The 13,731-nt window shown below is 36.3% G+C and overlaps 1 protein-coding gene across 2 annotated transcripts; it reads right to left on the bottom strand.

Moving 5' to 3' along the window:
* Positions 1-757: 757 nt before the first annotated feature.
* Positions 758-5,505, bottom strand: LOC122402745 (actin-5C). 2 transcript variants are annotated; one of them, XM_043405781.1, is made up of 2 exons: positions 5,382-5,505; positions 758-2,837 (listed from the first exon to the last, which is right to left on the bottom strand). In XM_043405781.1, exon 2 carries the CDS (start codon positions 2,816-2,818, stop codon positions 1,688-1,690), a length of 1,131 nt encoding a protein of 376 aa, XP_043261716.1. In that variant the 5' UTR covers positions 2,819-2,837; positions 5,382-5,505; the 3' UTR covers positions 758-1,687. The 2 variants fall into 2 exon arrangements, with proteins under 2 accessions (XP_043261716.1, XP_043261713.1); XM_043405778.1 differs by lacking the exon at positions 5,382-5,505 and adding an exon at positions 4,051-4,185.
* Between the last annotated feature and the right edge of the window lie 8,226 nt (positions 5,506-13,731).

Raw genomic sequence — 13,731 nt, 5'->3', positions numbered from 1 at the left:
TTGTTAACTAATCCACGACTGACGATTTAAATATTCTTGCAACGTACGATACTATAAATCACATTTGCGACACGTAATTTTAATTATATAAATGTACTATCTATATTTTGGTATCTCTCAGACATGGCAAAATTTCAATTGAAATAAAAGAAACTGCATTCCTTTCTAATTGATAATTGTATCTTTATTAAGATTAAGTTACGAGTATTTGGAACATTAAATATATGGTTTAAAAGCGTATCGTTTTAAAGTAAAACACGTGTTTTAATGATCATTAAAGAAGCACATTTGAAAGTTTACTGTAAATAAAATTATTTGTTTCATATTAGTCTAAGGTAGCAAAACTTATTAAATCGGTATTTGAATATGTAAATGAATTACGCTAATTGAATGTCTTCAATCGTTAAATTTATTACAGAATTCGAAGATTATTAAATAAAGACATTTTCGTAAAAGGAGTAACAGATACCACTTCGTTGAAAATAATTTTTATTCGACTGAAAATATAAACCTAATTCTTAGAGTAATATAAATTTTTACCACAAATCTTACGTTACAATAATGAATAACGCCAAACAGTACAAAAGCTACATTGTGTATAATTACTACGTGAATTCATGCTAAATGAAACGAGAAGTGATGATCATTCTTTTAGCGCATTTAACTACGATATATATTGGATTGGAAATAAAGGACACGATATTCAGTAAAGGGTGTTGGAAAAGTGTAATTTTAAAAAACACAAGAATCAAAGTAATAATGTTTTTAAGAGTTTTATTTTATAATCCCATAAGTCTAAACACTCTTTAAGGTGTGTATGTACGTCAATGGTCTTGCACAATACAATGGGAATAAATTATAATACTTTGGCTACGCTTGCGGGGTCGAAACCGTGTCTTTTTTTTTTCGTTTGAGCGAGCGTTTGTGGGATACTTTTCTGGGTCAGCGGTCTCCCCCATTAGAAGAAAGGAAAGAGCCATCTTTTCCCTCAACGATTGATAACAGTAAAAAAGGAGAAATTAATAATAAGTCGAAGGCCTATCTCTGCTGGGAATGATGAAATGTCAAAATATCGGATACAAATGTCTTAAATACCACGGAGCAGAATAGCGGAATGCATTTAATCGGAGGATATGAAATTAAGGAACCTTTCGAGCGGTAAGAATCCTCGGTATTGGATCCCATCTTGCGTTGAACGATACTTGGAAATAATTTATGCAATGTTTTTCAGCTCAAACTCGCGAATATTAATATTGGCAAATATAGCATATGCGAGAAAAAAGAGAAGAAATTATTTTCGATTATAGGAGTGGAAACATCGCAATGACATAAAAAAGATGTTCTCGTGAGGGTGGTTAGCTAGAAGCTACCATAGGCATGTTATTTGAATATATAATACAAAGGATTCAATAGGACAGGAGGGTGTTTAGGGATTCGGGGAGGTACGTTTAAGATATAATAGTGTCTAATTAAATGATGAAAAATGAATGGAGCAAAGATGTTTAGGATTGCCTCTGCGCTAATTATGTCCCACGTACATCCGAATCGAAAGAAGCTACCTTCGCCCCGGAGGAACCAAAGGACAATTATTGCGGAAGTTGATGTTACGTCCGCCTGTGAAACGAGACAGAGGCCGCTCTCGGGGTTCGGGGAATGATAGTATGCAAGAGGAATATCGAAGATGCGCTTAGAAGCACTTCCTGTGAACGATGGATGGTCCAGATTCGTCGTATTCTTGCTTAGATATCCACATCTGTTGGAAGGTAGACAAAGATGCCAAAATTGACCCACCGATCCATACGGAATATTTCCTCTCGGGTGGTGCAATGATCTTAATCTTCATAGTTGATGGAGCTAGGGCAGTGATTTCCTTCTGCATTCTGTCGGCGATTCCAGGATACATGGTGGTACCTCCAGAAAGTACCGTATTGGCATAAAGGTCTTTACGGATATCGACATCACACTTCATGATGGAGTTATACGTGGTCTCATGAATACCACAGGATTCCATACCCAAGAAGGATGGTTGGAAAAGTGCCTCGGGACAACGGAATCTTTCGTTGCCGATGGTGATTACTTGACCGTCGGGAAGCTCGTAGCTCTTTTCCAAGCTCGATGATGACGCGGCAGTTGCCATTTCTTGCTCAAAGTCGAGAGCAACGTAGCAGAGCTTCTCCTTGATGTCGCGAACAATTTCACGTTCGGCTGTAGTAGTGAAAGAGTATCCTCTTTCAGTAAGGATCTTCATGAGGTAGTCGGTCAAATCACGGCCAGCCAAGTCCAAACGGAGTATGGCGTGAGGCAAAGCGTATCCTTCATAGATCGGTACAGTGTGCGAAACACCATCACCGGAGTCCAGTACAATACCGGTGGTACGACCGGAAGCGTACAGCGACAGTACGGCCTGAATAGCGACGTACATGGCGGGCGTGTTGAATGTTTCGAACATGATCTGTGTCATCTTCTCACGGTTAGCCTTAGGGTTGAGGGGAGCCTCGGTAAGGAGAACGGGATGTTCTTCAGGGGCCACTCGAAGCTCGTTGTAGAATGTGTGATGCCAGATCTTTTCCATATCATCCCAGTTGGTGACAATACCGTGCTCAATCGGGTATTTCAAGGTAAGGATACCTCTCTTCGACTGAGCTTCGTCACCTACATAGGAGTCTTTTTGCCCCATTCCAACCATGACACCTTGATGACGCGGTCTGCCGACGATAGACGGGAAGACGGCACGAGGCGCATCATCCCCGGCAAAACCGGCTTTGCACATACCGGATCCATTGTCAACTACGAGTGCGGCAACTTCTTCGTCACACATGTTTGGTTTGTTGGTTTATCTGTGAAAACAACAGAAATCGTTAATTATACTTTCCTTGATATTATGCAACATTTAATTATAGCTTTTTAGATAATGTTACTCAATTCAATTACTCATCCTTATTAAAATGCTTATCTTTTGTATTTCAATTCAAATTTCAAACTATTAATTTATTTAACAGTAAATAATCATATTTTTATTAAATGTAGCATGTATTCTTTGACTTAATCTTTATTTGAAATACATAAATAAATTTTCCTATTTTATTATTTATATAAACAAGTGAAATTTGTCTTCAGGAATAAAAAAATTAATAACTAATAATTCTTGCTTTGCAATATAAATTCGTAATACAATTTCTCAGTGAGACTTGTGCTTCATAATTTATATTATATAATTTTCTATCGATTAAATTATTAATATTTAATCCAATATAAAAATATGATTTTGAATGTCGTAAATTTGTTTGCAACATATTTCTATACGATTAAAGTGGCAAGTTTGGCGAAATGCCATGTGTTATGAAACAATATTTCAAATATTTTCAAGATGGCATCGTAAGACACGTATGTAGCACCAATTATGCTACTTAGATGGTGAAAAGTAAGTGTTGAAAAATAATGCATTTAAATTTTAAATTAAATACTCTCTTATTTATGTAAAATTAAAAGCAACATTTTTAGAAAGAAACAAATTTATGTAATCCCTGGATGTTTCATAAACCGCCGTTACTGAAATCGCACCCTGCCCCGCCCTTCCCCGGCGTTAAACGGTCAATATCCGGCATATGCTTTTAAAGAACGAATTTTCACGAAACGTAACTCGACGGGGAATACGAATTTTAGTTTTGACAGAATACATTATTGGAAACATTTTGCTGCAGGATTCTCAACAATGAAAACCGGTATTTCGCTGCGAGAAGGATTTTCGGTTTTGCTCACACGCAGTCACTAGCGCAAAATTTCAATAAATTTTTATAGTAAATGTGCACCATCGTATTGCAATTTAAAGAATACGACACAAAACGCACTAAATATGACACAATCGTATCCTCAACCTAACACCACCCACTTCTCGATTTGTAAATCCACGCTCGGATGTGCAAGTAACTTGACGAAGTTAACTATCGCCCACACATTATCCATAATTTGTTGCACTGTCGATTTAATTTCGCTCGAATCGATTTACTGTATTGCGAATTAAATATCACTGAATTTAGGACGGCAACTTACGTTTTTCGTTTCGTATAAAAATTTATGTACAAGTTACGGAGCTCGGGTCTTTGGATGTGACACTGCTGCACAACCGACCGATCTAGCACCAAACACAAAGTGTAGCTGACAACCGGCTTGCAGTGTATTATATGAGTCGTTGTTCAGGACCCCCACTACTCAGCGATCGGCCAATAAGGGCAGGACACCCTCAGCCAATCCTGGCTTTCTTTACCATATATGGAAGTGCTCTGCCACGGAGGGGTTTACCCCCTCCCCCCCTGCCGCACTTCCCCCACGCCCATCATTCGAAGTGTGTCTCACCACCCTTCGTGAATGCATCCACCAAATTGACCGAACCGCACATCTTCGATCTTGCCAATGTTCTGTTTTCCCCCGCTATGAAAGTTTTGTCACGATCACATTCAATGTCAACTGATTTTTTTCTCTTGAGCAATAAATAATCGTTTCCGGCATACAGGCATGCATTCCTTCTGTTACTTTCCTTGCAAGTTAGATCTATATTAATCATTTTACACGATTTCGACGCTCGTATTTAAATATTTTTATACATCGATACTTTCGTAAAAAATATTTAAGTTACTTTAATATTACATATAGAAATCTACAAATTCTATTACTGGTAACTAGTAATTCTCCATGCATTATAAAAAATCCATTAAAAATGTTAATATTTAACGTAATGGAATGTTTCAAATTAATAGAACTTTTCAAAATATAGATGGAATCTTAAAACCGTTCTTATAATTAGTCGCCATAATCTATTGACTGTAAAATTTTAATATCAAGTTTTACCAGTGCTTTTCCTATGCTCTGTTTCAAATAATACAAAAAAATAATAGGTAATGACCTCAAAGTAGCGTTATCGAAAATACTTAAATTCCGAAGCGTTGTACAAAAAATGAATATATCGTAGACACTTCCACGCCTATTAATATTCTTATTTTTCAATCAGTAACTGTTTTAAGCTGGCATTTCAGTTTTATGCCGTAACGCTCTACGCTATACTGCTATTAATAAACGACCGCGTCGCGACCACCTGCCTCGTAAAGCGTATACGTCAGGAACCACTTGACAACGACAACCTGTCGGATCGTTCCGGTACGTTCTCTATTTTCGAAGTAATCTTAACAAACGTAACTCTTTCAGCAAATGGAAGCTACATCGCCACGATTCAAAGACATAGAGAGCAACGCCCTGCCATCATGGCTGCTCGTTAACCGGCATTTGTCCTCGATCTTTTCAGCGTTAAAATAATAACAGATCACCGGGAAACGCACTTAATTAATATCAAACCTCGTCAGAATATGCATAATCGTACAAGTACTCACCTTTTGAAACAGAAAGCAACCGAAGAAGTGGTCGATCGTTAATCGGCTAAGGGACACCACAAGGATTCTATCGACACGACGAAGCGAGACTCGAGAGCCGCGAGTTGCAAGCACTGTGAGCGAGATCGTGGCCGGTACCGTGTCATATGGACTCGCCCGAAGGTGTGGTCGGCATACACGCTGTTACTGTTTCGAACGATCCTGCATATCTTCTGTTTTTTCATTGTGGTTCTCAAACTTATGCGTGAAATATAATTCATTGAACGGCAAAAGTTCGATACATCGGGAATTTTCTAATTATTTGTTCATTTTAATGTCATATTTCACAATAGCGTTTTGCAAGACACCCCTATCTCAGAATGGATTCGTCCAGCCGGCTGCCCCACCGCTTGGATTCACAGCTCTTGCCATATATGGGCATAAAACGAAAGCGGCTCGCTGATTGGTCCGTTGGCCGGCTGCCGGCTAGATTCTCCAAATGCCGCTTCAAACTGTACGATACGGGGAGCATAATGCCTTCTGGAAGCGTACACTAGCGTAAGGGCTTTCCTGACTAACCGTCAGAGCTTCTTGTAGTAGTGTGCGTACGAATGTATGCGAAGATTACAAAGTTCTTTGTGTGTGTGTGCGTGCGACCAGTACCGGCAGTAGGTATAAAGATGAGTCAGAAAAAGTTTTGTTACATACTTTGGAATGGTCAACATTTTCTTTTATTTCATAGAGGCTGTAACACTTGCTACTATGATGTTTTGAATATTTGCTTTTACTCAATCTATACCAGATATTTTCAAATTAAATAACAAATTTTATTCTAACAAAGTCGACAATATTAATAAACATATTCTTTATCGATTTTCCATACGATAAAAATAATTAATTTTATTTAAAGTTAGTGAATCGTTTTGCAATATTATAAACTGTTAAAATAGCGAATGATTTAGATTGTTATTCACCGGATATGTTAGAATATACACAACTGCCTCTTTTCTTCCCATTATATGATTTTACGTAACTTTTACGAGTATTATAAACTAAAATTTCGTCGTACCGTCGATTAAATTGATAACAAAATTATTATTTGAGCAATAAATGCAACATACGTGTTTGTATTTAATGTGATGAGCATTGCCCAAGTAATTCCAAGAATTTTGTCTGTCCTTCCTCCAGGTATATTCCTGAGTCAGGTAGAGTGGCGTATTCGATGGGAGTGGTAGACTCAAAGTAAATGAAAGATTGATAAATTGTTTCTTGCGTATTTATACGTGATCATATTATTTAAAAAAATATTTGTACACTGATATGATTTTGTACTTGATATGCTTCTCTTGTTCAATACTGCTTACACTGTTATTTGTAAAATTCATGTTAAAGAAATATAGCTTGCTAGAACAGTTTTAAAACATCATTTGGTCTGGTCTGATTACCTACTTCTACGTAGTGTATTCATCCGTCAGGTTTCATTTTGCAGCAGGGCGCACGATGTTCGCCAACGAAACGATGTATTTTCTGAAAAGTGAAAGAACGGCTCATGTTGAATGACCAAACGAAGTTGTCGCACATCCTCCCACTTAATATGTGGTGTGTGCCATCTCGGCCGCCTTTTTCATGAAACAGAAGCTAAAAATAGACTCAAGGGCGCGGATAAGGGTGCACTGGACTAGTCCACGTCACATAAGCCCTACGGTACGACCCTATCGCGTGGTGTTTGTGTTCGTCTGACAGAAAACGCTGTAGTGTACGTGAGTGCAGTGTCTGCTTCAAAATCGATACACGAGTCGTGTAGTCTACTATAGCAAGCCGGACTTGTGACGGGAAACCACGTGGTGACGAAAACGTCAAATTACGAACAGTTGTCCTGCGTGTTGTTTCTTCCAAAAAACATTTTACAATCGATATGTTTCTTATCGACTGTTATCACGTAATCACTTCTCACTATTAAAATACGTTATTATCGATAGATATCGGTAGGATTTTTATTGATGCGTTGGAAATACAGCATTATGTGCAGTTTCTGTAAAAGAGTTTATGGCTGCAACGGAGTCCACGACTGTTTATGGATATTTTTTACATATCTGACATGTCTGACATTTTTTAAATCACTTTGCAATTGATTTTTAATCAAGTATTAACCGAATTTTTTTTCTCCAAAGTTACTAGAATCGTTTTGAATTTAATTTTGGAATATGCATTTATTCTCGACTGTTGTTCATTTAAAGAATAAATTTAATAAACGTATACGCTTTTAAAAATATTACTCTTGTCACGCCCCTTTGATGCAATAGTGCTTGGGATAATGTAACCGGTGAATCATTTGTATCCAATAAAAAATCGTACCGGGTGATTCGCTGGTTGGTGGTTTATGAAAACTTGCCAAGTTGTATGCTCGACTTTTTTTTTCTTATATGAAATTTCACATACGGCGTTTACATTATCCATGCCTTTAAAAGTAATCATGCTCTGCGTTATGTGTGTGAAATTTGAATACATGTTGATGACTAATGTGCCACATGGGCGGATAGGCTGCCTTGCTTGAATCTAACCTAACCTCAAATCATTTAAGTCGGTGCTCAACTATCGCCATGCTTGCTATATCTTTGGTAGACTTCAAGTTTTTCTAAACTCTATATACATCACTTTTGACTATTTCTATTAAGCGTATATTCTCGTATAAAAATAACTTATGCGTGAAAAAAGAATTATTGGACATCTAATTATTGGACACGCTGAAGGACGACGGCATTTTACGACAACGTAATAAAAATATAAAAATATAAAATAAAAATACACAATATTTTTTGTCAAAAATAGAATGCATTTCATTCGTTTTTAATATCGAAAGCCAAAGAATTACAAACGAATCTGAGTATTTTACAAATATTTTGCGAGAATAAGAACTATTCGGCGATTAAAAAAAGTGTAGGGAATAATACTAATAATATTACATTTATATTAATTTCTTTTTCGAAATCGGGGCAGTAAATGAACATTGTGTTAGAAAAAAGGAACATTTGCAAGCGCATACGTATTCGTAATTCTTATCGAACGGAATAGAGCGATTTGTTTTACCAGTTTGTAATGCAATAACACGCATTGACGTCAACCTTCGATGACCGAACTGGTATCGCACAGTAAGTCTGTATTTACTTTCGATCAAGAGCTTAATTATCGCGACAAGTCCACAATAGGAAGAATTATGTCCGAGCAAGACGGAGCGTATTGTGGCCGGCCTGAAAACCCAATGGTCTGCGAAGCCTCGACCTTGCTTACCAAATAAGGTCCCGTTCAAGGTCTTCAAGACCTTGCGTAAGGCTCCGTCTGTGCCATCGGCATAATGATTAACCGATTATGTCGTTGGTTTTAGTCATCGGCCGTTTTCAGTGAAAGTGATGCAGTTTTTCCAACGGGAACGGTTCACCTTTTTGGTCATGTGCCCGGTGATCGTTGCTCCGTCCTACGAGAGCTGCGGATTGGGCGTGTCTGCCCTACGCGGACACGTGCCGTAGGTAACGTCTGGCTCCAGTCGCGCAGTGCCACCGAAATCAATACGGAATGCGACGGTAAGTTCAACGCACCCACCCAGAAGAGCGCTCAAGGCTTTTTCTCATCGGACTATCCGCGTGCATTCGGTCCAGACAGTGAAACTATCGAGAACCATCATAACGAGGTCAAAGACCTTCTTGCAATACACCGTTCGCGAATTTTCAAATCAGGGGAAAAAAATGAATGGAACCGGGGGAACGATCTCATTCGTATTGCCCCTCTGATATCGTACATCTATCGGATAAAATATTTTCATGTATTTTCACTCTGTGTATTTAAACGATCTCTCGTTGGGAATTTTATCTAGAATTTGTAACAAATAAAAATCAAGTTAATTCTTAATAGAAGACGCATGACACCTAACAGACAATAATGTTTAAAGCAATGTCTCTTCCTCTGAATATTCTTAAAGATGTTTAAAAAGAAATACATAGGGACATTTTACGGCAACGTAAAAAGGTCGTAATTGGTAATTAAAAATATAAAATGAAATAAATGAATTATGCGCGTACACATATCAAAAATAGAATTTTTAAAGGTTTTAAGAATATTAAAAAACATTTTGCGTCTTTCGCGGTTAATCATTTTAAGAAAGGAACGTTACCATGTCTTTTGACTCTAGTGATATATTAAATTGTATCCTTTTTTTTTAATTGACGCATTAGCTGATTGGTTTTACGAACACAACGTTAAATAGAAGGTATAAATGTATGTGAAATAACGGGTAAAATTGCTTTCCACTTGTTTTACAACGTATGAAATTCAATGTCCTAAATATAAAATACCATGCGCGAAAGAGTTAATTAAAAGAACATGCACCGATGCAACAGTTTGGAGCGTTTAATTGAAATTTATTTCTTGAATCTTTGCTAGAATCGACTAACAGTAATTATCGTTCACGGTTATTAAATTCGTTACAATTTATTACTAATCACGATTTAATTTTCTATTTTCAATGATCTCAAAATCGTGATAATTGCATTAGTTTGATACTGCAAACGGATATGAACTCGCGCGAAATTAACATTACTATGTAGCGGCAATACATTCATTGCAATTCATTGAAAATAATAATTATATAAACGAAACAATATTTTCATAAATATATTAATTTACGGTCTACGTTGTTAATGTGGTCCAATAGGATATCATTTATTTTCTTCTTTATTAGATATAGAAAAAGTTTATCTAATATTTTATGTAGAATTTCATTCTTTCTTTATAGGCCCAAACCATTTAAGAATCTTATTATTTACAAATGTTTGTAACATAATCAAGAGACGCGAGTCGTTCTTTAGTTTCCTTTGAATCGCGTGTAACACATTCTTCGTAAATGCTTCTTTACTTTCTCTTGGTATGAACAAAGGAGCTCCTCTTAAGCACTTCTGTTCTTCTTTTAGGTACAGTCAAGAGGCTGTTCATGCGTAGCACATACTTGAATTGTTATTACGTGGGAGGTGAAAGATTTCCCGCAAGTATGTGGTTTGATCTTACAGCCAATTCTTTGGTTGTACTTCGGGTAATGTGTAGGAGGGAATTTTACAAATTAAATTTAAATCATTCAAATATTTTTATTATAGTTTATGTAATATATTTGCGACGATAGCAATTAATAATCATTTCACGGTGAGAGGCTGGTTTCTTCGCTGTTAATTTCTGACCGTAGTAACAGTCCTCGTTGGTGATTGCCAAGTATGCGAAGAATCCGGCCAGAGACGCGCGATAATACGCGATCACTATATTTAGTGTTGACTTATGGCTCGTCAGATCGAGAAACAGTGACGTCGTTCTGAGCAGCTGATGATAAAGAAAACGATAATGCTAGGTGGACAGTTTAGCGGAATTGTTATTCGTGAAAGGTTGAAAGTCTAATTGGAGATTTGTCGATGATTCAAAGTATGCCGATTTGCTCGTAGAGAAGAAGTTATTCGGAATCCCGTATTACTCATTCATCGTTTATTCAAAAATGTAACAAAATTACAGCGAAAAAATTACGCACATAATTTATCTCTCGCTTGAATCTGTAGAATCTTACTTTTTCATTTTGACGTTGTAATAAAACAAAAATAAATATCTCGTAAATGAAAGAAATGGATCTGCCTTAAAAAATGACGAATGCAAATTGAAATTCGTAGGTCGGTGGTATCTGTAATTGGAAATATGGTTACCTTTGATAGTGTAATAAAAATGAGTAATTGTAGTTTTCACATCGAATTTGTACATTTTTAAAACATTACTTCGCAACAAGTTATTGTAAATGTTTCGTAAGACTTCCACATATGTGTATACCTTGAAAATTTCTGTTCTTTTCCTTCTTTATTCGTCTTCTACTTTTCGCTTAAATATTTATTTATTTCAGACGTTACATAATTTAGTTTCATTTGCGCATGTAATTATATTTCTCTGAATTGTAATGTATTTTGTAGAGAACCAATAATGATATGAAATGTTAATTAGAAGAAACGAAATTTTTGTGGATACTTGATGAAAGAATTTTTCTGTTTATTTATTCCATTCACTTATGCGATTGTAGCAGATGTATAAAGTAATGATGATTTTCTTCCACGTAAATGGTTAAATATTTCGTCACAAAACAATAGCAATATAAAATAACAGAATCCATTTATGGTATATGCTTGCAGAAAACGTGCGTTAAAGTCTTCTTCCCGATATCGATAAGATAATTTGTTAAGTGTCGCGGAACAAAGACACTTAACGATTTACACATTCTTTATTGTTGGTAGTATCTCTGTATCTTGTAATGATTATTATTTGTTAGGTATGAATCTCACGCATGCAAGGAATTGGTACAAGACGGAATTGTAATGAAAGCTCGAATATTCGAAGTAAAAATAAACAAAATTATAATATATTGCATATAAGTTGTATTAATAAATTATGAATTTTCATAATGAACATGTTTTTTTAATTAAGAAAAATTTTAATGGGGCATGCTAGAGGTCAAAATAAGACGAAAATCAAGAATACCAATTTGTTGTCGGAGGCTTCATTAAAAAGTTATTAACAATTAAATTCAACAATTTCAAATCGTTCTAAAAAAATTATTTTCGGTTGCGTGGGTCAATTACAATCATTTTTGGTGAATACACAAACCCCCGAAATCCTATCCATTTTCGAGACAAAAAATCGTGTAGGAACAGAAATTTTTCGGCGAAAGAAAATTTTTTCAAATCGTTCCGTAAAAAATTATTTTCGGTTGCGTGGGTCAATCACAATCATTTTTGGTGAATACACATACCTCCGAAATCCTATCCATTTTCGAGAAAAAGAATCGAGTAGATACTGAAATTTTTAGACAAAATTAAGAATTTCAACTCGCACTAAAAAAATTATATTTAGTTACAGGGGCAAATTACAAGCATTTTCGGTGAATAGACATACCCCCGAATTCCTACACGTTTTCGAGAAAAAAATTCGTGAATGTGTGAAATTTTTCGACAAAATTAAACAATTTCAAATCGTTCCGTAAATAATTATTTTCGGTTACGGGGGTCAATTACAATAATTTTTGATCATTAGACATACTCCCGTAATCCTACCCGCTGTCTAGAAAAAATTTCGTTACGGGCGGAACTTTAAACGTTAATAACTTTTTAACGAGGCCTAAGTCAAGAAACTGATATTCTTTATTTTCGTCTTATTTTCGCCTCTAGGATCTCCAATTAAAATTTTTCCCAGGAGTGGCCGTACACCCTGTATAATGGAAAATTTATCTTTCGCTCATTCGATGATATTTTCTTGCGAAGTAGTGCGAGAATCGGAAGAAACGACTTATGGTGAGAAAATATTTTTGCCGCGGCGAGTTAACGAATCGAAGGAAAAATCGAGGATTATTCTGTACCAGGCCGTGCAGGATTCGCGGTCTTCAGCTTCGAGCGACACTGGAGATTCTTGGGATTTGACCTTGCACACGCGGCTGACCCAGAACAGGTAGACAACCGGTAAAACGAATGTGTTCATACGTGTTACTGGCTACTTGCGTTCTTGACTCCGTTTCTTCACATACCTGTGTGCGTATTCACGCGAAGTCAAGGATTTGGAACACGGCCGTGGATCGTCGGTATTACCAAAAACGACGATTTCGTCCTTCCGCTTATTCAAATCGCCACGCGGAAGGCACGACGGACGCTTGATACGTGAGAATTTGAATAATTCCCGCCGTGTACCGAACGTCTCGTCAAGATATTGACAATATGCTCGACCGTTTAAAAACGACTGCCACTTAGTTTCATTGACTATACGTTTTCCAAAATTAAGAAGAAATTACAGATTCGCCGTGATTATCGAAGAAATCTTTGAGCAAGAAAAGAAATAGAAAATTCCCGCGATCGATTTGCTCGGATGATATTAGAATGAATTCTGAGAAACAGCACTTTGCAAAGTAAAACTAATAAATACCTTTATTACAAAACGCTGGGAGCGGTACACGAAAGCGTAGTACAACGATCATTTGTGAAAGTTAGTATTTGTCATGCTGGTGATTTTAAATGGGTCTGCACACGTAAGACAATCTATGTTTTTCGTTGTATGTGGGTTCTTGGGATGAGATTATATCATACTCTTGACAATTACAAAGAAAAAGAGTGTCTTTTGATTCGTAATAATTGTCTTATTTGATAATTCTTTACGAATATTCTTTAGTTAACGATTATATTTAATTTGAATTCATTTTCTTTTTTCCAGAAACGAGTATATTTCACCAGGTGAATGGATCATTAGGAGTTTAATCATTACTACTATTATTCTAAATCATATTTTACTAAGAATACTTAACTTACAGATACCGTTT

This window comes from Colletes gigas, unplaced genomic scaffold (genome assembly GCF_013123115.1).
Source record: "Colletes gigas isolate AHSC1104 unplaced genomic scaffold, ASM1312311v1 Colletes_gigas_Sc00039, whole genome shotgun sequence".
NCBI lineage: Eukaryota > Metazoa > Arthropoda > Insecta > Hymenoptera > Colletidae > Colletes > Colletes gigas.
This window is presented reverse-complemented; position numbering and strand designations above follow the sequence as displayed.

Coding starts and splice junctions, on each gene's coding strand:
- LOC122402745 (XM_043405781.1), bottom strand. CDS start 2,818: ATGTGTGACGAAGAAGTTGCCGCACTCGTAGTTGACAATGGATCCGGT.